The sequence below is a fragment of the Eulemur rufifrons genome, chromosome 16 (assembly GCF_041146395.1).
Source record: "Eulemur rufifrons isolate Redbay chromosome 16, OSU_ERuf_1, whole genome shotgun sequence".
Taxonomy (NCBI): domain Eukaryota; kingdom Metazoa; phylum Chordata; class Mammalia; order Primates; family Lemuridae; genus Eulemur; species Eulemur rufifrons.
The window spans coordinates 32,994,266-33,018,270 of NC_090998.1; the positions used below are offsets into that span (position 1 = coordinate 32,994,266).

Sequence of the window (24,005 nt, forward strand, 5' to 3'; positions counted from 1 at the left end):
TGGGAGAAGAGGAATAATGTTGACAATTTCTTTTCTCTTTAAGCTTCCATCAATTCCTGGACCTGAAAAACTGGTTGCTTTGAATTACACATTGTTTTTTTCTTTTTTTTCTTCTTTATTAATTATTAAAATAAACTTTTAACCTGGAACCTCAGAAGAAGATGAATTATACATTGTTGCGATGTCTGATTTTAGACTGAAAATTCAGTTTGATTTATTCATAATATTAAAAGCTAGTTTTTAACTTAACAAAAGTAAGATTTTCCTAGGCATCTTTGGTTAGTTTATTTTATTGAATCTATATGTATTATTAATAGAAAATCTTATAGGCATGTTTTAACAGAGAAAATTAAGATTGCTTTACTATAATACTGTCAAAAAAATATTGCTCTCATCTTCCAGCCTTTGTTTTTTCCTTAACCTAAACTAATGAAATTATTAGAATTCTGTAGCTATTCTATACTGCCAAAATGGGATATACATCTTCCCTGTCCCTGCCCCAAACTTCCTTAGTATTGCATTATGAGGAGTGACAAAAATCTTTTGACATATGTCTTTTTGAAATGTTTTCCTTCTTCACATATTTGTGCATCTAGACTTGTTGCCATCCTTTCTATGTACTAAAAGGCCCTAACTTAGTACCTGGACCATTTTTACTTCTTGCTCATTACACACTGGATGGTTCACAGTTCTTGGCACTCAGAACCTGCTCCATGGTAACTTCACTTTCTCTTGGTTCTGCCCTGTTAACCATTTGTCATCTACTCCAAAGGTTGTCAGGCTACTATCTGCTGGCAGCTAGCCTGTTTTTGTAAATAAAATTGACACACCCATACATTTATGTGTATTGCCTATGGCTGTAGAATTGAGTAGTTGTAAAAGAGATCTGTGACCCAAAAGGCCAAAAATATTTGTCTGGTCCCTTACAGAAAAAGTTTGACAATTGGTAATTCAGTGTATCATCATTCCATATAAATGGTTTGTTTTCTTGTACTTTATTTTCATCTTCTCTCTCTCTCTCTCTCTCTTTTTTTTTTTTTTAATAGAGACAGTGTCTCCCTCTTGTTCAGGCTGGTCTCAAACTCCTGACCTCAAGTGATCCTCCCCTGCTTTGGCATCCCAGAGTGGTGGGATTACAGGAGTGAGCCACTGCGCTTGGCTATTATCTTCTCTATTTGCCTTATTTACCTTGTTTTCTGCCTGTTTGGTTTCTATCTTCATCTGTTCTTACAGCTATGTACCCATGGACTATGTAATGCACTTCATTCACCCTCTACCCAGAATGTGTCAGTTCTCAAAGTAGGAATCACTTTTTACTTTTATGAGAAGAATATACCCTCCTTTCTGCATCCCCAACCTGAAAAATGCTGATAGAACTTTTAATTACAAATTTTGTAAGCGTGCCTTTGCAATAAAATAAATTCATAGCATTAAAAACAAAATCAGGAGTGGTTTCAGGGATTGAGTGTGTTTTTACAGGATTGTTCATTTAACACTTTTCAGTTAAAACCACTTCGTTGAACACAGAGAGAGAAGATGTAAACTTTAAGAATGTAAAAAAGCAAAAAACTAATGTTATACAAACCATTCACCAGGAAATAGGAGTAGCTTTGTGGATTAGTCTTTTAAACTATTCATTAAAATGAATCTTTTCTACTTCTTACTATATGAGAATGAAGAAGTATTTGTGGTCTATGGATCTTCCTCCCATAATTGGTGGGAATAATCTCTTTGAAGCTTTAAATAGCTTTGGAAATGGAAGGTAGGGCTTTCTATTTTTCTCTTTTTTTTTTTTTTTGAAAGAAAATCTCATTGTTTGGAAGAAACATTGCCTTAACTACTCTTTTTTTTTTTTCCCATTTTGGTCACTTACATTTTTTTTTTCCCTTAAGATCCTGGAAAATGTATGTGTTGGAGAATAATTTAATCCTTCCTTATCTTTTCTATCACTTCCTAATAACATAAAAACCATAATTCTTCTATTTCTGTTTTCTTCTTTAGTGGCTCATAGAAGAGATGAAATGTGGTCTGAGGGACGATATGACTATGAAAGACTTCCAAGAGAACGAGTACCTGCTCGAAGTCACCCCAGTGTAAGTTACTTCTACATATGGAATAATTCAAAACCTAATGTCTAAGTAATTTGCTACACCAGATCTTCAAGTGCCAGAAATTTACCAGTCTAGGTTCAAAAATAGATCAAACTTATCCTTTAGAAGTTCAAAAATAAGTAGCAACATTTTAAGTGGAAAATCTATTATTTATATTTCTTTAAATTTCTAAAATTAAGGGTTTATATTTAATTTGTGAAGAAAATAGTACGTTTTATAAAGGTCATATTATCAGTTAACAAAGCAGTATTTGAGCACTTGCTCCAACTTATTCACTTATTTTTCTATATTCCTGAAAATATTTGCAAATTGAATATATGAAATTCTAAAAGTAGGGTTTCTTTTTAGAAGAGGATAATGCTCTTCCTAGAGCAGAAACATGTCAATATCCCTAGTTAGGTTTCCTACTGGTGTGCTACCCTGTCAGGCAGTCTGGCTGGTAAGAATGCCTGGGGGCTCCACTGCAGGCAGCACTGCTCATCTCTTTGTTGCTCTGGGAGTTAGGAATTTTGAGCCAAGCCTTTTCTAAGCCCAAGGAGCTCGCTGTTTTGTTTACTATTCCCAGCACTGTATCTGATGTCTAACATAATAGGAGCTCAATATTTATTGAATGAATATGTGCACTCTGTCCCCAGAATCCTCTATGGAGGCCTAAGGGAGGGTTTGGGGAAGGTCAAGAAGCTGTTAACTTAAACTTTGGCACAGGCCCATTCTAAGCACCATGGGATTGGTGTTGTGTGGTATACATGGCTATATTATGGATTCATTGTATACCATCAGAGGGCACAATATTTGTTTATTTGTTAGTAGTTTTTTACTTGTATGTTATTTAATCCTACAATCCACATAGGTGGGTAGAGTCATCTTCAGGGTTGTCATTGGCCTACATAACAGCTCAAGTTGAAGTTGATTTAAAATGGAAAAAATGAAGAGGCCCACTATATTTCAGGATAAGCAGATTTAATTGTTACTTTATGTCATTTCTTTCCAGGTTAATTTGTAGACTTTATGTTTCTAACCAAAAGCCTAATGTTTTTATTTTTATTTTTAATTTGGTAAAATTATTCTGTAGTTTACTTGGAAAAATAAACAAATGATATAGGTAAATATGATGTAGAAGTAATGCAAGGATGGGAAAAGGGATGTCTTTTTTCTGTATATTTTAAGAACTCCTCTACCCTACCAAGGATATATCCTATCAGGCATTTTAAATACTGAGTTTCAACGATACTTAAAAGAATTTTTGTGTGGTTATGCCATCAATGGGGCACCAGTGTGCAGGATTGTATACTTTATTACTTTGGGTGTGGGGAAAGCAGATTGTTGTATTGATTTAAGATCATAAGAGGAGTGGTGGAGCCAGAGAGATGAGAATTTTTGAGGATACTGATCCAGAAAATTATTGGGGTAATGTACTTTGTGGTATGGGCTGATTAAGAAAGGGAGTGAGGCCTGTGAGAGGGATAGTAGGTTGAAAGAAGTGAGGAGTTAAGGGACAGGAAAGGCTTAGTGAGGTTGAAGACCATGGTGTGGCAGAAAGAAAGGCAATTGGTATTTTAGAGTGTGGAGTTTCCAAGATGGAACAGTTCTGGGTGAAGTTCTGTGTGGGGTGGTGGGAAGAAAGACTTGTTAAGTTATTGGAGTTGAGAGAAGAAAATGTTGAGGCTAAATTTTGGCTCGGTGATTTGGATTAGAGGCTCTTAATTCTAGCTGCATGTTAAAATCTCCTAGAGAGCTCTTCAATACCATTGTATGGGCCCCTTCCCAGATAATTAAATCATCGTCTCTGTGGGTGAGATCTGAACATCAGTATTGTTTAAAAGTTCACTGGGTGAATCTTACAAGCAGAGTTAAGAAATACAGATGTAGATGAAGATTGAAGTCACTGATGATGATAGGAGTTGAGATAAAGATGATAGGTGATAGAAGTCCTCAATAAATGAGTATATTGGAGAAAAATCTAAACAAAACCAAATGTTTTCATTTAATACCATTTGTATGTGTGTATAAATATAAAACAGAGGCTTTTTTCCCTTATAAAATAATTTCATTAGCAGCAAGCAGGAAGGGAGATAGGTTTTATACCACAAGTATCCTTAAAATGAGACTAAGTGTGCTTAACTGTCTCTTAAATGCCTAAAGGTAAATCTCACTGTAAGTTTTGAGAGCACAAAACCTGCCTAGACCTTGTACATTCATTCCTCTCCCATTTCTTCTTTTAATTCCATTAGATTTGTTTGTTCACTCTGCCAGTCAATCTCCTAGTTTAAGAATCCTTCTGTATTCCCATATCATTCCTCCCCAAGACTCAGAAAACTTTTTTTTTTTTTCTGGTGAACTTGGCCTTATTTTGGTTTGTAATTTGAAGCTTTCTCTTCCCCTCAATACATTATGCTCGTTAGATGGCTTTTGGGAATTATCCCTTTGCCTTCTATGTCACACCTACATTTTAGTTAAATAAAGTGTAGATTCTTAACTTTTTTTGTACCATGGATTCCTTTAGCAGTCTGGTGAAGCCTCTGGATCCTTTCTCAGAATAACATTTTATTTTTTTTTTTTTTTTTTTTTTTGAGACAGAGTCTTGCTTTGTTGCCCGGGCTAGAGTGAGTGCCATGGCGTCAGCCTAGCTCACAGCAACCTCAAACTCCTGGGCTTAAGTGATCCTACTGCCTCAGCCTCCCGAGTAGCTGGGACTACAGGCATGCGCCACCATGCCCAGCTAATTTTTTTCTATATATATTTTAGTTGGCCAGATAATTTCTTTCTATTTTTAGTAGAGACAGGGTCTCACTCTTGCTCAGGCTGGTCTCGAACTCCTGACCCTGAGCGATCCACCCGCCTCGGCCTCGCAGAGTGCTAGGATTACAGGTGTGAGCCACGGCGCCCAGCAAAGAAGAAAGGCAACATTTTTAAATCTATAAATAAAATACACAAATTAAAAAGAGACCACTTACATTTAAATATAATTATCAAACTAGTAAAACCCAAATTTGTATTATAGCAGAATGTATTTCTCTAGTAGATCACTGAATATCAAGAGCTAGTGATGGGGGGTTTCACTGTTATAATTTCAAAGTGGTGATGAATATAAATGATATTTTGAGATATCTGTAACAGCTGTAACATTATATGAAAATATCTGACTTATGTTGGTGACAAGTCACAGATAAAGTTATTACTGTTATTTGTTGCCTATGTGTAGTTGAAAAAAGTAATATTATATTTACGTCTGATTTAATGGACCCACTGAATCTTTCAGTTAAAATGTTTGATACTAAAACTAGAAACATAAATAAAGTTATAACTTCTGTCTTTGGAGCTAATAAAAACATAATTTATTAGAAGTTTAAAAATATTTGCTTATAAATCTGAGATCATCTAACGTTATTTTGAAAACCATACTGGCTTATCTCATTGACTTGTATAAGAATCTCATAAGCATCATTAATTATAAGAGCTTCAAACTGGCAACAAGCCAAATGTCTGACAGTAGAGTTGATAAATTGTGCAAATTATACAGCAATGAGAATAAACAGACTACTGCCAGAAGCAACAACATGGGTGAACCTCACAAACATAATATTGAAAGAAAGAAGCCAGTCACAAGAGTATATCTTGTATGTTTCCTTTTATATAAAAGTTCCTAAATAGGCAAAACTAGTAAGGAAGGTGGTTACTTTTGGGAGGAGAAGGTAGTGCCTGGGAGACAGCATACGGAACGGTTTTGCTGTGCTGGGAATGTTCAGTTTCTTAATCTGGGTTGTACTTACACAGCATATTTATTTGCCTTGTGAAAATTTACCCAGCAGTACATTTGTGATTGTACATTTTTTTTGTATGTATGTCATACCTCAATAAAAAGTTTAAAGTTTTGAAAAGGCAGAAGATTGTTTTTTTCTAAATATTAATATAAAACTTGGCTAGGCATGGTGGCTAATGCCTGAAATCCTAGCACTTTTTGGGAGGCTGAGGTGAGAGGATTGCTTGAGCCTAGGAGTAAGAGTGACCAGCTTGGGCAACATAGCGAGACTCCATCTTTACCAAAAAAAAAAAAAAAAAAAAATTAGCTGGATGTGGTGGTGTGCATCTGTAGTTCTAGCTACTTGGAAGTCTGAGGCAGGAGGATTGCTTGAGCCCAGCAGTTTGAGGTTGCAGTGAGCTACGATCATTCCACTGCCTTCATGCTGGGTGTGCTCATGCCTATAATCCTAGCACTTTGGGAGGCTGAGGTGGGAGGATTGCTTTAGGCCAGGAGCAAGAGTGAGACCTCCTCTCTACAAAAAAATAGAAGAATTAGCTGGGGGTGGTGGTGTGCACCTGTAGTCCCAGCTACTAGGGAGTCCGAGGGAGAAGGGTTGCTTGAGCCCAGGAATTTGAAGTTGCAGTGAGCTATGATGGCGCCACTGCATTCTAGCCTGGGCAACAGAGTGAAATCCTGTTTCAAAAAATATATATATATTAACGTTGAAATACTGCTTTTCTTTCTACTCTTATTTCATGAACTACTTATTCAAAATCTTGTTATGCATATTTTAATTTCTATTCTTTTTATACCTCACAGTTTATTGTTTTATACAATATTCATGTAAATTTACCCATGTAAGTACAACTTTTCCCAGTATTTTATTATGATGGTTTTCAAACATACAGGTGAAAGAATTTTACAGTGAATATCCATATACTCACCACTTACGTTCAACTATTAACATTTTACTAAACTTGCTTTATCATTTATTTATTCATTTTGTTAATCCATCTAATTTTTTGGATGCATTTCAAAGTAAATTGTGGACAACAGTATCCTTCCCATTAACTACTTAAGCATGCATATCATTAGCTAGAGTGAATTTTTTTACAGTGTCTTTTAAAATGGGAAAAGTACATATGTGAAATGTAAAAGTGTTTGCTGAGTTTTGATTTGGTAATGTTCCCTTGTGTAGAGCTGCCCTGGGAGGTGTTTTACTTTCTTGTCTGATAGAATTGCAAGAACTTAACCTTTTTGTTGTCGCTATTTTCAGAAGAAGTATGATGAATTCTTGCCTACATTCTGTAACAATGTATCTCAGTTTTCTGGGTCAGTACCAATTTCCATTATTTTGACCCACTGTCCCCAAAAGCCATTGGAATGACCCAGAAACAACAATATTTCATTGAAGAATCAGCAGGTGAATTAGACTAATAAGTGCTGCAATAAAAATGCTTGTCATAGAATTTGAGGGATTAGAGTTGGGAAACCACAGGCTTATGAAAGCAAAAGTCTGCCAGCCTGTGTAATAGAATTTTTTAGTTAGATAATGGTTTGTATGGTACTTTCCTAGTAGTAAAAAGCATGTGATGCCAAAAGTAAAATAAAATTGAGATGGTAAGGTAAAATATATTTTATACATGTGGTGTTTACTGTATGCCAAGTGCTGCTCCAAGTGCTGGGAATAGAGTGGTGAATAAGACCAGTAAGGTTTCTGTAGGTTTACATTCATATTGTAAGTTGATTGTGATAGGAAGTAATGGTGTTGACTATTTACCTGTGCTGTTGCACTTAGTTATTTTGCTGATAGGTTAGTGTGCTTTAGTTGTTTTTGAAATTTTATAAGGGAAAAAATTAAGTATATAAAAATAGACAATATAATCAGCTCCTAAGTGAGAAATCATCTAAGCAGCAATTATCAACTCATGGCCGATTTTGTCTTGTCTATGCCTCCACCACTTTCCTCTGTCCCGAATTATTTTGAAGTAAATCCATGATACCATATTTCAAATGGAAATAAATATTTCAGAATATATCTCTAAAAGATAAAGATGCTTAAGGGGAAGGGCTTATGTATTAACATTTTTATTTTCAATGTTTTTGTGTTAAAATGAGTGCCAAATATATTTTAATAACATAGTAGAAAAGAAATGTTTTTAAAGAAACAGTAATCCACATAATTTATTTCTAGTTAATTATGAGATTTAACATCAGTGGGAAAAATTTGACATAGATTTATATATTGAATCAAACAAAAACTATCAACTTCATTCTTTACTTACTAAAATGAAAGCATTTCTCATAACAAGAGTTAAATTAAATTGGAATGTATAGCAAATGAAGAAATAGCTATTTTCTAACAAAACGTAGTCACCATTTCAGATTTCTAAATTGTAAAACTAATTGGATATTTTATTACAATCAGCTTTTAATTAGCATAAGCAAACTGAATAATTCTTTTTTTCCTCCCTCTACAAGCCTTTGGCGCTCCTATAAACTGAAATAATTCTTATTTCACAAATTTGAAGGGCCTTGTGGTAGTAATTGTCTCACCGCTAAAATAATGACACATGTGAAAGTTTAAATTTTATAGAAGTAACGTTCCAAAAAAGTACTTAAGTTTATGGGCAAGCTTTTTGTTTCTACATTCTGCCAGAGTAGATAAATGATTAAGTAAAATAGACTTTTAAATAAACTACATAAACTTCTTGGTTTTGATCTGATTGATCATACCATTAATACTAACTTTAAAGTAGCAAGTCCAGTAAGTTCTGTGCATATTTTTTGGGAATTTTAGTAACCCAGAGAAAATTCTGATCTTTTTAACTAATAGTGATATTTATTTAATCATTAATTAACGTGTACATATACATTAATATGTAGATATATGTAACGAACAGAAGAATTGAAGATTGATATAATTGAGGTAAATTGAAATTTTGTATCTAAACTCAAGATTTGAAATGTCTTCATTTGAAGTAATGTTGCAACTCTGTTTTCTAATTAACTATAAATGACCGTGTTATCCTTAACCTTTTAAGATACTCCTTATAAGTCATAATTTTTATTTCTGGTTTGTATATGATGGTGTCATTGTTTTCCAAGATATTTCTCTTGTTTCCTTCCATTTTAACATTTTTAGTTATTTATTTGTAAAATAAATTTTATTGCGTATATTTGAGGTTTACAACATGATGTTATGGGATACATATAGATATATAGGTATATATTGATAGTACAGAGGTTACTATAGTGAAGGAGATTAACACATCCAACATCTCACATAGCTACTTTTTTGTGTGATAAAAGCAGCTAAAATCTTATTTAACAAAAATTTCTAATACAACAGAATTTTATTAACTTTGGTCCTCATGTTGTACATTAGCTCTCTAAACTTGTTCATCCTACATATCTGCTATTTTGTATCCTTTGACCTACATCTCCCTATTTGTTCTCTCTATCCCCCTACTGTGGTAACCACTATTTCATTCTCTCTGTATTTGAGCCTTTTTTTTTTTTTAATTTCACATATAATTGAGATAATGTAATATTTTTTCTTTTTGTGTCTGGCTTATTTCACTTAGAATAATGTCCTCCAGATCCATCCATGTTGTGGCAAATGGCAGGATCTCCTTTTTAAAAAGCTGAATAATATTCCATTGTATATTTATATACTGCATTTTCTTTATCCATTTGTTTGTTGATGGACATTTAGGTTGTTTTCATATGTTGGCTATTGTGAGTAATGCTTCAGTGAACATGGGACTGCAGATATCTTTACTAGATGGTGATTTCATCTCTTTTGAGTAGACAGGGTACCCAGAAGAGGGATTGCAGGGTCATCTGATAGTTCTATTTTTAATTTCTTTAGAAACCTTCATACTGTTTTTCATAATGGCTGTGCCAATCTGCATGCCCAAAAACAGTGTACTAGGGTTCGGTTTCCTTCACACCCTTACCAACATTTATCTCTTGTCTTTTTGATCTTACCTGTCCTTTGCGGGGTGGGGTGTGTAGAGGACATTTCGGGCCATATGTGGCCCAGACCTGGAAAACGTCCCTGGGAATGTCTCCTTGTTGTTTTGTTCCGAAAACATGCCTGTGGGCTTGCACGCGAGCCAGGGCGCCCTGACCCTGCAAACAGCAGTGGCTAGAGAGTTCAGGATGCAAACATCTGCTCTCCGGAGACAAAACAACAAGGAGTAAGACGTGCTGAGAGTAGGGACAGTGTGGGAACAAGAAAATTGCAGTGGGACAGTTTCCAAACAGGCTGTGTTAAAAATAAAGACGCTGCAGCAGGAAGACACTGCAGTCTTGTACCGTCTTTGTGTGTGTGTGTCTCCTTGTGTCTGTGTTCTGTGTTCATTCCTCGTTCCTGCATTACGGGCCACGCCAAGTGGCGCAACGAGCAGGGTCTGCGTCATTCGGGACCGAGGAACCAGAGGGGGACCTCTTTGGCAAGTGGTAAGTGGCAACCAACAGAGGACCTCTGGCATTATGGGGAATTCCCCTTCAGCTGCTGAACGAGAATATCGAAAGTTGGTCCAGGGACCTTTACATTCGATGGGAGTGGAAGTTAAAGAGACTACTTTGAAGCAATTGTTTGGCTTGGTGCAGCAACATTGTTATTGGTTTCAGTTTCAGTCCCAAGTTCAGTTAAATTTACACAGCTGGCAACAGGTTGTTAAGGCTTTTCATGTAGCCCACCAACGAGGTGACACGATTAATTTAAAAATTTGGACTGTTTGTAGTGCCATAACTCAAGTGCTACAGTTATTGGAAACAGACTCTGAGAAAGCTGAGTCGCAGAATGGGGAGGAACTGGATGATCATGATCCCCCTCCCCCTGAGGAGATCCCAGAGGTGACTCCTCTGATGAATAGCCAGGAGAAGGTTAATTCCCTGTCCTCTAACACTGAAATAGCAGGACTTCTTACGCTATTAAAGAAGTGTTTACCCTCTATTATTACTAGCCCCACAGCCCCATAGCGCCTGTGGCTTATCCTGTCTCTTTCCTGTCTCTTTGCACCGGCCAGTCCCATTAGCCGGATCTTCTTTTCAGATTCCTAATAGCCCTAATGGCCCAGATGATGAGTTTCCTTTGCCTCCTGATTTTGATGATAATCCCCCTGCTACTTTTGCCTTTCCTATAAGGTGGGAGGCCTTTGGTCCTAATCAACAGTTTCCGAATGGAGGACAGAATGTTACTTATCATGCCCTTCAATATAAATTCCTGAAGGATTTGCAACAGGCCGTCCGAGCTTATGGTCCACAGTCCCCTTTTGTTCATGGTCTTCTGGACGCCTTTTCTAATGAAAATACTCTTATACCCTTGGACTGGGAGAATATTGGTAAAACATCCTTAGAAGGCCCTCAGTGGTTAACAGCTGCATAGCTGGTGGGCAGAGGAGGCACGGACACAGGCACGCCTGAATGTCCAGCGACAGCCCCCTGGGCCTACTAAAGATGAACCCACGGAGTCAGGACAATATGCTATTTTGGCCGCACAGGCAGCGTTGACCAACCCATGTTTAATACAAGTGAAACTGATCTTTCTCAAAGCCTGGAGAAAAATCGAGACTTCAGGTCAGTCTGCACCATCCTTTGTGAAGACCTTGCAGGATCCCATAGAACCTTATACTGATTTTCTGTCTCGCTTGAAAGAAGCGGTTTTATGTGGGTTGGGAACTTCTGAAGCAGCCTCCATTATCCTACAATCTTTAGCTTTTGAAAAGCCAACCCAGATTGTCAAAAGGTTCTATGCCCTTTAAAGGCCGGTGGCTCTACATTAGATGAGTATGTACAAGCCTGTGCTGGGGTTGGTGGCTCTGCTTGTCATGCCTCCCTTCTAGCTGGAGCTATTCAAAAAGGGGCTAATCGCCTGCTCTGTTGCAATTGTGGCAAGCCCGGTCACTTGCGTAAGGAATGTAGGAAAAAGAATGGAACTCAGCCACTGAGGCTTCGAGATCTGGGCCTCCAGGCCTTTGTACCCATTGTGGAAAAGGGCCTCACTGGGCTAGTGAGTGTCCATCTAAGACTGACAGAAATGGGAATCCTTTACCACCTCTAAACAAAAATCAACAGTTGGGAAACAGCCCGAGGGGCCCTCAACCCTGGAGCCCCCCAAACAACAATACCTGGTGAGCAATGGCCTTGCTCATCAGCAAGCCAGTCTCTAAAAGTGACACAATTATATGCTGCTACCTCTGGGAGTGCAGCCGCCAATTATCCACCCAGGTATACGGTCCTCTTCCAGAAGGCAAAGTGGGTTTGATCATTGGTCATAGCAGCAGTACTATTAAAGGTATTTTTGTTCATTTGGGAATCATTGATTCAGATTATACTGGGGAGATACAAATTATGGTTTCAGTTTCTCATACGACTCAGATATACACTGGAGATTGTATAACTCAATTACTTATACTGGCCTACACTCCTTTTGCCACACGTAATGTTAAAAGAACCGATGGCTTTGGGAGCACAGGTAATAAGGTTTTTTGGGAGACCCTAATTCAAGATGCTCGCCCCGTTTTCACATTGACTATCGCTGGTCGCCAATTTGAAGGTTTGGTGGATACTGGTGCTGATGTTTCCATCATCAGCCTCTCTCAATGGCCTTCTGATTGGCCCAAAGCCATTGTCCCTACAGTCTTATCTGGCTTAGGCCAAGCCCAGTGTGTTTACCGCAGCAATAATGCCTTGGAATGCTTAGGCCCTGACAGGCAACAAGCCTCCTTGTCGTTTTATATTGTTGACATTGCCATTAACGTATGGGACAGGGACCACCTTCATCAATTTGGAGCATTCTTATCTATCCCTCACCTTAATCCTAATGTTAAAAACATGATGCTTAAAATGGGGTATAACCCCCTGCCTCCTGCAGATTCTTCTACTTCTTTAAACTAATTGCCACGGCTCGGGATGTTCCTCGAGCTCTGACCTTACACTGGAGAACAGATACTCCTGTGTGGACTAAGCAGTGGCCGCTACCCCTTGAGAAGCTCGAGGCCTTAAAAGTGTTGGTTTCTGAACTTCTCGCTACTGGTCATATTGAACAGTTTACTTCCCCCTGGAATTCTCCTGTTTTTGTCATCAGAAAGAAGTCAGGTAAATGGCACTTCTTGATGGACCTGCGAGGAATCAATAAATATGTCCAACCTATGGGTCCTTTGCAGCCTGATTTGCCCCTTCTTTCTATGATACCTAGAGGATGGTCAATACTAGTCATAGATTTAAAAGACTGTTTTTTCTCTATACCTCTTCAACCCTGTGATAAGGTTTGCCTTTACCATGCCAAAATACAATGGCCGTCCTAGGGAACGGTATCAGTGGCGGGTTTTGCCCCAAGGCATGTTGAATAACCCTGCTCTCTGCCAGGAATTTGTTGATAACGCTGTAAACTCAGTGCATCTGCAACATCCTGCTATTATGTTGTATCATTATATGGATAATATTCTTTTAACAGCTCCTACTGCGGCTGAACGAGATGCCGCTTTTTCTGATCTCCAACAACAACTAACTTCTTATAATTTAGTTCTAGCACCAAAAAAGATTCAAGCTAACCTGCCTATCGACTATCTCGGCTCTTGCCTATCAGAAATGCAGATTCGACCCCCAAAATTACAAATTTGCAGGGACAATTTGAAGACTTTAAATGATTTTCAAAAACTTTTGGGAGACATTAATTGGCTCTGCCCAACTTTAGGCATTCCCACCTATGCCCTGCAGCATTTATTTTCTACCTTAGAAGGTGATAGTTCCTTGACTAGCCCTCGTACCCTTACCCCACAAGCAGAAAAGGAGTTGCAGTTTGTGGAACAGCGACTCACCTCTGAAACATTAACATTCCTTGATCTTTCCCGCTCTGTAGTTTTTTATGTATTTCATACACGCCATTCACCTTCTGGATGTTTGGGTCAAGAAAATGGCATTCTTAAATGGTTGTTTTTACCCAGTCAACAGAACAAGAAACTGACTGCCTATTTGGATAAACTTGCTTCTTTGATCATTCGAGGCTGACGACGCTATAGACAACTTTCTGGCCGGGATCCTTGTTGTATTGTTACTAAATTAACATCCAAGGATATACAGGCAAATTTCAGATTTTCATCTGCCTGGCAAATAGCCTGTGCCAACTTTGTCGGTCAATTTGATAATCATTATCCAGCTCATAAACTATTCTCTTTTCTTCAAACTCATTCTGTTCTTCCTATTTCTAATATTGCGTCGCAGCTTGTCTCAGGCCCTACATTTTTCACTGATGCATCCAGCTCCTCTAAAACAGGGTACTAGAGTTCAATTGCACAAAAAGTTGTCTCTTCCCCTTTCTCTTCAGTCCACCAGAGTAAATTATATGCTATTTGCTTGGTTTTGCAGGATTTTCCTCAAGACAGCCTTAAATATTCTCAGTGACTCTCAATACGCTGTTTATGTTACATCTCAACTCCCCACCGCGTCTCTACCTCTTAACCCTCACTCTTCCTTACAGAAGCTTTTTTCATATCTCCATACTCTCCTTCGGTCTCGTTCAGTCCCTCTTTACATTGCTCATATCCGTTCCCATTCTGGCCTTCCTGGCCCTCTTACCCTGGGCAGCACTACTATTGACTCCTTACTAACTGCTTCTGTTCAACAGGCACGTGCCAAACATGCCTTGCACCATACTAATGCTAAAGGGCCACAGCATCGTTTCTCTGTCACTCATGAGCAAGCCAGGCAGATTGTCCACTTGTGTTCTGCTTGTGCCCGTATTAATCTTCCTTCTGTTTTACCAGGTTATAATCCCCGGGGGATTCAGCACAATCAGATTTGACAAATGGATGTTACCTATTTTTCATCCTTCGGCCGTCTTCGCTATATTCACCATACTATTGATACTTGTTCTCATTTTCAATGGGCCACAGCTCAGAGTTCTGAAAAAACTGATACAGTTATTACCCATCTACATTCGTGTTTTGCTGTTATGGGCCTCCCACATACTGTTACAACTGACAACGCCCCGGCCTATACCTCTCACAAATTGGCTAATTTCCTTCGCCTGTATTCCGTCCATCATGTTACCGGCATACCCTTTAATAGTCAAGGCCAAGCTATTATTAAACGTACCAACCGTACCTTAAAACTTCAACTTTTAAAACAAAAAGGGGGAACTCCGGAGTCACCTCATCATCACCTTCTTCTAGCCCTTTTCACATTAAATTTTTTAAATCATTGGCAGGCATTGGAAACCTCTGTTGCAGAGCGTCATTTCACCCCCGCCAAACCTGTAACTCCTTCTTCTCCTGATCCTGTCTATGTCCATTTATCTCTTGGTGATTGGAGGGAGGAGGTGGTACTACAGTGGGGTCGGGGCTATGCTTACGTTTCCACAGATAACGGTTGTGAGTGGGTACCAATGCGCTGTCTTAAGCGATATGATGGCCAAGCGAAGGCGGACCGAGGACTTTCTCAAGGAATTCTAGAACTTGACCATTCACAGTAGGACCTACATGGTGGCCATGACTTGGGCCACACCACCAACTTGGGGACAGCTTAAGAAGCTTACTCAGGAGGCTGAAAATGTGGTAATGCGCGCTCAACAGCCACGCAACCCTGGTACTCTTTTTCTGGCAATGCTCACCATTGTTTCTTGTCAGGTAGGCTGCGTGTGTCCTTCTTCTACTTATATCTATTGGACCTATGTCCCATATCCCCCTTTATTCAAAGCTGTAGCATGGGGTGACCCGAAAGTCATGGTGTACACCAATGATTCCAGCTGGATGCCTGCTCCCTATCAAACTCATTCTTTACATAACAACGAGGAAAGAAGGCTAATCTCCAATTAATCTGTAAGTGTGAAAGGACATCCTATCTGCTTTGGTCTTGGGCCTTGTCTGCCTATTTCCCATGAAGCCTGGAGGCTACAGTATGATACCTCCTCTTTTGCGGCCTTTACGGTTCTGTTATCCATAAAAGGCCTCCAAGAAAAATCTAATCTGACTGAGGGCCAGTCACCCTTGCCCATATGTGCTGTGCCGCATGTTGATGCTCCTTTACAACATATAGAGTGGACTATGCAGAGGCAAAGCTTTGAAGCTTTTAAGCAAAACCTCACCGATTGTTGATTGGAGCCCTCATGGCAATTTTCATGAAAAATTCTTTAATCACTCACTTCGGTGGCATCGTAGCTCTAACTCCTTAGATGCCTCGGTGAATGAAACTATTATATGGCATGATAAGGGCTTATCCCCTCCTCAACCTCATCTTTTGGGAACCACTGTGATTCAAGGCCATATATGAAAACTGGTTACATCTGGAGGGCATATAAATATATAGACAGGCAACATGTCCTGTAATAACTCAGTAATTTTCCAGGTCCACTTACGTAAGAATCATTCTATATGTATATCTTGGCCTGTGTCCCCTATCCAATTCTCTTGCTGATGGGCCAAGGCACTTGGAATTCATCAATTAGCCGTATTCATTGTGAAAGCAACTGTTCTCTGCACACGTGCCTTAACCACACTTCCTGGCAGTCTTTCAATAAAAACTCGCATAGTCTATATTTTAAAGGCTCGGACTGAGCTATGGCTTCCTGTGAATCTGTCAAGACCGAGGAGCGAGTCCGCCACACTCCCTACCCTACTCGACAAGGTATCTGCTCTAGCACATAGAGCCAAGAGGGCGATAGGCCTAATTGTAACCGCTGCTGTAGGGTTGGTGGCCATTGCTGTTTCCGCCGCAGCAGCTAGCTTGGCCTTGCATGAAAGTATCCAAATGGCTGATTTTGTTCGTCGGTGGCACAAAGACTCCCACCGACTATGGCAGCATCAACATGAAATTGATACAAGATTAGAAGAAAAAATTATGAATTTACAACATACAGTGCAATGGCTGGGTGACCAAATTGAAGTATTGACTACGCAGTCATTTCTTCGCTGCAATTGGAATTCCTCCCGATTTTGTGTTACCCCTATTCCTTTCAATGTGAGCAGGCATTGTAACTCACTCCATAATCTCTTATCTGGCAGTATCAATATGACCTCTGATCTCCAAAATTTGGAACGAGAAATAATTGATGCGTTCCATAACAATCTCCCTGAGATGAATGAGGCGGAGATCTTTTAAGGCCTGGCTAATGGTCTCGCCCAGTTAAATCCTTTTGAACACCTTAAAACATGATTTACATCAGTTACTAGCAATCTGTGCATTGTGTTATTGGTTGTTTGTTTTTTCATAGTCTACAGGCGATGGTCCCAAAGAAGAGTAAATAAGGAGCAACAACATCATGATATAATGGCGGTGCTGCAACATGTCTGAACACAGCGTCTTGTGCCTTAAAACAAAAAAGGGGGAAGATGTAGAGGACATTTCAGGCCATATGTGGCCCGGACCTGGGAAACGTCCCTGGGAACATCTCCTTGTTGTTTTGTTCCGAAAACATGCCTGTGGGCTTGCACGCGAGCCAGGGCACCCTGACCCTCCAAACAAGAGGGGCTAGAGAGTTCAGGATGCAAACATCTGCTCTCCAGAGACAAAACAACAAGGAGTAAGATGTGCTGAGAGTAGGGACAGTGTGGGAACAAGAAAATTGCAGTGGGACAGTTGCCAAACAGGCTGTGTTAAAAATAAAGACGCTGCAGCAGGAAGGCACTGCAGTCTTGTACCGTCTTTGTGTGTGTGTCTCCTTGTGTCTGTGTTCTGTGTTCCTTCCTCGTTCCTGCATTACGGGCCACGCCAGGGGTGATGTCTTATAGTGGGTTTAATTTGCATTTCCCTTATGATTAGTGATGTCTAGCACCTTTTCATATACTCATTGGCCATTTTTATGTCATCTTTGGAGAAATGTTTGCCCCTTTGCCCCTTTTCTAATCAGCTTGTTTTTCTTCTATGATCTTCTGTGTTTTTCTTCAAGATCTTTCTAAAATGGACGTTCCAAACATATCAGTACCTTAAACCTGTGTACTTACGTACATTTAGAAAGGAAAATTACATGTTTACAGCTTAACATAAGATTTGTATGAGAATTGCAAACAGTGATGGTATTTCCATTTAAATCTGACAATGTAGGTAATGTAAAACACTACTTGAACTTTCTTAACACATAAACTTTTGAAAGGGAAATACTAAAATCTTTGCCACTTGTCATGGATTTTATTGGGAAGAAAAAGAAATCCTTGAATGGTATATCTGGGTAACACATGAACTGTTTGAGAATACAGTCTTGCTTTGTTACAGACTGCCACAGTCATCTTTGTTTCCTGAAATCTTTTCATGTAGCTAGGGAGTTTTCTTTAAGATTAGGCATCTACAGAGCAGAGATAGTATAATGTATTATATTATTTGAACACTTTCTCAAAATGTAAGGGAAATACTAATTTGATCTTCATTGTCAGGTACAAGAGCTGTCAATGGAATTTATTTTTCTTTTGCTGACTAAAGAATTTTTAAAGTGATTGTTTTCATTTGTTATTAGTTGGTAAAGCAATTTTTAAAATAGATATCTAAATTTGATTTGAGTTTTACTTCTTTAGAAGTTTTACTGTATACATTTTATGATCCTGAAAAACTTTCTAGTAACTGGGGCAGTTGAACAAAGGAACAGGCTGCTTTGTAAAGTAATAAGCTCTCTATTCATAGAAATGTATAGATATGTATACCCACCCTATCATCCCTCCAAATATGCATACACAAACAAACAATTAAGGATATTGTGGAATGGATTTTTATGGTTTCTTGGAATTGTAGAAGTCAGTCATTCTAATTTTATGACAAATTTTGAATTAGAAATGCTATAAATTGTAGTGTTGCTAATTTTGCTTTAATTTCAAGTTTTTTTTTAGCATCTCAGTATTTGCTTAGATTTGATTGAATCTCTGTGAAAGGTAGTTTTTGGAAGAAAGAGTCAGTATAATGTGTACCATATTTTATATAAACATAGAATATATCTTAATATTTAACATAGTAAAGCAGGAAACACCTTAGATCCCCATGGGAAAAAATTAGTTGGTTTGTTTTAGTTCTCAAATAGACATAAACCATTGATTTTATTTTTTCCTGATCCACTGACAAATATCCTACCCATTGAGAAATTTGAATGATACATAGTAATTTAATAACAGTTGAATAGTTGTGGTCATTAATGCCAAGAAGTCATTTAAGGAAACAATTTGAGGTATTTAGTGTTTTTTCATAGATTGGCGAAGGTAGAAATCAATATAGCACTCATTTCTTTGAGCACTTAGTGTGTACCAAGCACTATGCAATACTTTACGTTCCATTTCTCATTTAATCCTTAAAACTCCATGAGGTAGGTATTAGTATTAATCCCATTTTACAGGCTTAGGGTGGTAAAGTAACCAGCCCTGAATGTTGGCCTTTACGTTTTGTAAGTTTTTTGGTTTTTTTTTTCAAATCACATTGATCACATCTTACACCAAGCTTCCAAATTTCTTTAACATGTATCTCATTTAATGTTGATAGATGTACCATGAATGCTCAAGACCAGATTATTTATAGATACATGTTCTGTCAGCTCTCTACTACTTTTATTTTTTGTTATTTCACAGCAGTTACTAATGTAAGACAGATGTTCTCCCTGTGTCCAATTACCCAAGTCCCAGAAAAAATCCACTCCGTTGATAAAATGTTAAAACCTTTACAACATATTACAGTACTTTATTTTGCATTCAAACCTGTAAAGCCAAAGGCTTTCCTCTCTCCAAGGGCTGCTGGAAAAATAGCAAAATGTCTTGTTTTGGTCTTTCTAGCTCAGTATCATCTCCCTGTTTACTGTTGCTTATGTGTAAAAATAATTGTATTTCTTCTAAATAGTATAGTTCAAACACAGTAGACCAAATATGTGTGCTATCTTATGTAATTTTATTTCTAAAATTCTTAGGCAATTAGTGATAGAGCTACTGTAACATTCTTACTGTCTTAAGTTTATTTTTTATGAAAATGATAATATTGTATTGTTTCTTTTACTTATGATTGGTTTTTGCGTTGTTGCATGTTATTTTAAACACCTGGCTTTCTTCATTGAATAATTTGATTTCCTTTAATCCATGTGAAGACCTTACTATTAGTTATATTCATGTTATTTCATTAATGCATTTTTGTTTATACATTTTTCCTATTTAATTAAGGATAAGAACTCCTGTGCTATTAAAAACCTTTCCAAAACCAAATAGAGAAATTAGTGATTTTTATATATTTCTTTTTGTCTGTTTTAGGATGGCTACCGTAGAGTAGTTAATATTGTGCCAAAGAAACCACCACTGCTAGACAGACCTGGTGAAGGAAGCTACAATAGATATGACAGTCATGTTGATTACCGAGAATATGACGAGGGCCGCAGTTTTTCTCATGATCGAAGAAGTGGTCCACCTCACAGAGGAGTATGTAAATTTCCCCCATGTACTAATTGTTATTTCTGATAAGTTTAAGATTCGTGTATTAATAATTTTAAAAAATTATGTGACGGCCATGAAAGCAGTTGAATAAACACTTGCTGCTTGATGCTCTGTTGAATTGCCTGTTAGAGCTGTCAAATGGGAACTAGTAGTCAAGAATTTTGGGGTCCTGGACAAAGTGGGTAAGCACTCTGGTTAGCTCTATTTAAATGAAATTAATTCCAACTATCCTGCTTTTTTTGTCCCCTAAATTGGCAGGGATTTGCAGAACCATGTAAAGGTAATCTATTGCTTTGGTACTTAACAAGTGATGAGCAGGTGGTTACCATCTCAGAATGGATGTACTCACTTATAATTTCTTTATTTTCATCATGATGAAATGCTGTGGGTGAGGTTAGGTTAAAGTTGTTGATAGTCTCATTTTTGTTATACTTGTTATTAAAGTCTGTTTACTATAATAATTCAGATTAGAAAGCACTCAAAACATTGTCATATAGTAAGCATTTTTTTAATGTTAGCTACTATTACTCTTATAATTTGTATCTCTTGGTCATTCTTAATAACTCAGACATATGTATTTAATGTTGCAGTAATCTGTCATTGAACTTCATTGAAACTGTTCCTTGATGTACCTCCTCTGTCCTAGTTTGCATATTTACAACATTCCTCTGCTAAACTGTTTTCCTACCTTTTTCTCTTTTTCCCGCTTCCCTACTATATAATATGATAATTAATAATACATATTCAAACACTGTTTGTAATAAAATTTGAGCTCACATTGTCCATTAGCATTAGTTTCCATGCTTTACCTGTAAAGAATTGGAGATAAGATGATTTACTCAGGGGGGGTATGTATGGGAGTTCATTTCTCTTACAACTACATCGCAGTCACCCTTAACAGTTCCAAAGTGGTAATGAGACTACTCAGTTTTTTCTCATGTTTGTTTCTAAAGTTTGGGGTGTTACTGCTTCCTCACTTCTCATAGAATTGATTTTTATTTTATTCAGTTTTGAAATGTCATGCTGTTCCTTTAGGAAGAGGGGTTGGGTATTGAAAAGTATGTACTATGTATTATCTCTATTCTAGAAACATTGGATTTTGCCATCAGATGAGAAAAACTATTTGGTCTTAGCATAAACATTTGTTATCCCTTTTATGAAAACCCTGTGAGGCTGGGGAGTTTCATATTCATTGGACCAGTTTGTATTTGAAACCTCCTGAACATGATTTTTTCCAAAAACTTGTAGCATAGTAGTGCTTCAACAATAGGTTTTTTCTATTATTGTTACCAACTGTGTTTGTTTTCATACTCTATGAAGTAAAAGATTAGTATCTTCATACAACATTTTTCTTTAAATTCCCTTCAAACAAACAGTGATCCTTAGGACTCTCATGACACTAATTCTTATCTAGAATTCAGTTATATAAAGCAAACATTATTTAATCCAACATTATTATTGCTGTTGAATTTTTAATTTCTTTTTGTTTTGTTTATATTTAACGTTGAAAAGGAAAATGATGGATACATTGTATTTATATAAGTATAGGGCATGTGATACTAAAGAGGAAGATGAATATAATATTTACTTTAGCAGAATCATTTTTTTCTTATTATAAATAATTTGTATGTTGTACTGCTCTATGTATAATTTTAAAGTAATTGGATGTGGATTGCTATGTGGTTCCTTTATGCAAATGTGTCTGTCTGTCTTAGATGACAAAATATGCTTCCTTTGATTAATTTTAAATTTAGTGCTCTAAATTTGCTAACTTTATATTAGTACTGTAATACAGCCTATCACTAAGTGACAGTTTATTACATTGTTTCCAGTTTTGGTTTTCAGTGAGAGATAAGGTGAGGAAAGAAAACCTGAGCAAGAAAAATGGAAAAGTGACAAGTTTTTCATTGGGCTTGAATCTGAAAATTGATGAGAAAACTTGACAGAAAGAAAAGTAAAATGAAAGGTTGAGAAATGTATGCTTGATTAAATTTATCCTTTATCCTCAAACAGCCCTTAACTGTTGTGATGTTAGCATATATATCTTTGGCGATTAGGCAGTTTGAGTCTACCAAAGAAATAATTTAAGCATTTCGATAATAATAAATGGTACCATAGGTTCTCAGTCTGTTATTTTAGTTGTTGAAATGGATGACTTGCTGTTATCTTTTTACCGCTTTATGCCTTTGAAGCTTAGGGAAATTTAAAAAAGTATTTTTGCCCTCGTAGCATACTAGTTTCCAGTAGTATTGTTAGATATAAACTACTTGCCCAAAATAATGTAAACAAATACCTAAGTAGCTTTTTTATGTTACAGGATGAATCTGGTTATAGATGGTCAAGAGATGATCATTCTGCAAGCCGACAGCCTGAATACAGGTAAAAAGATCAAAATAACGACATAAGTACTTTGATACTTTACTCACTAAGGTGTCTGTTGTTGAAGTCTAACCTCAGGGCACATAGACAAAATATTAGGATTTAAAATTTTGAAAGCAAGAAGCATTATATCCTTTTTGTGACTATGTAATAGAACAGCACTGACAATTAGTGTTCTACATCTATTGACATTTTGTAATTGATGATAATATATATTTCCTAATATTTGAACTATTGATATATTCTTATAAGTTAATTATTAAGTTATTCTTAATATGTGGTATGGATTATAAGGTTTGTTTAATTATAAATTAGATCAGTTTGCTGAATTAGAAATATTATTTTCAGAAATACTCTTCTGAAAATATTTGAGCCCTCACTAAGTGTCTGCTATCATAAGGCATTCTCTTAGTTGCTTTATTTTGATTAATAATTTTGGAAGGGCCTCAGTCATTGTTCCTTTGGTTACTTATAGAGAGCATCTGGTAGACTAGTTGCAGCGGGGCGGGGTTGGAGGAGAGTGATGAACACATTTAATGTGGCTGATTGTTGAATTTTATTTGTTTTGTTTTTTTTTTTTCCTTGCTTTTTTTTTTTTTTTTTTTTTGAGACAGAGTCTCACTTTGTTGCCCAGGCTAGAGTGAGTGCCGTGGCGTCAGCCTAGCTCACAGCAACCTCAAACTCCTGAGCTCAAGGGATCCTCCTGTCTCAGCCTCCTGAGTAGTTGGGACTACAGGCATGCACCACCATGCCCGGCTAATTTTTTTCTATATATATTTTTAGCTGTCCATATAATTTCTTTCTATTTTTAGTAGAGATGGGGTCTCGCTCTTGCTCAGGCTGGTCTCGAACTCCTGAGCTTAAACGATCCACCCACCTCGGCCTCCCAGAGTGCTAGGATTACAGGCGTGAGCCACTGTGCCCGGCCTGTTTTGTTTTTTTGATATCACAGTGGTAGTGTTGGAAGTTGTAAAAGGAACCTTTTAAAGATCTCTTATGAACTTTCAGGGAATTGAATTCCAATCCTGTAGAAGGTGTCAAGGATTCAACTGCCACAACTCCATAGGTGCCAAAAGTAGACAACAAGATTCAGTGGGTCAGAGCAAAGACAGTTTATTTACAGCACAGCAGTCATCAGGGGCATCAGACCTGTCCTCAAATCCCACAGGGTGATGTGATAGGCAGGGATGGTGGCTGTGTACACAATTGGACACACTGCAGCTAAGGAACCCAGAGTTGAGAGCTCAGTACCTTTTGTAGCAAGCAGGAAACAAGCCAGTCCTTCTTTCCCTGGGAGCGAGAAGCCATTCAGTAGCTACACTCTGGTCACCTTGACCTATTTGTCTTTATAACCAGGTACTGATACTGTTCAGTATT

General features: G+C 37.5%; 1 protein-coding gene across 7 annotated transcripts in view; it reads left to right on the plus strand.

Moving 5' to 3' along the window:
- PPHLN1 (periphilin 1) overlaps window positions 1-24,005 on the plus strand; it is a 182,086-nt gene that overhangs the window by 73,267 nt on the left and 84,814 nt on the right. For 4 of the 7 annotated variants that reach the window (XM_069489849.1, XM_069489850.1, XM_069489846.1 and 1 more), the window contains exons 2-3: window positions 2,002-2,093; window positions 22,567-22,628. In XM_069489849.1, the coding sequence (XP_069345950.1) occupies window positions 2,022-2,093; window positions 22,567-22,628 (134 nt within the window). In that variant the 5' untranslated portion in view covers window positions 2,002-2,021. Of the gene's footprint in view, window positions 1-2,001; window positions 2,094-20,069; window positions 20,235-22,566; window positions 22,629-24,005 lie in introns of all 7 variants that reach the window. The other 3 variants (XM_069489844.1, XM_069489843.1, XM_069489845.1) reach the window with 1 other exon arrangement.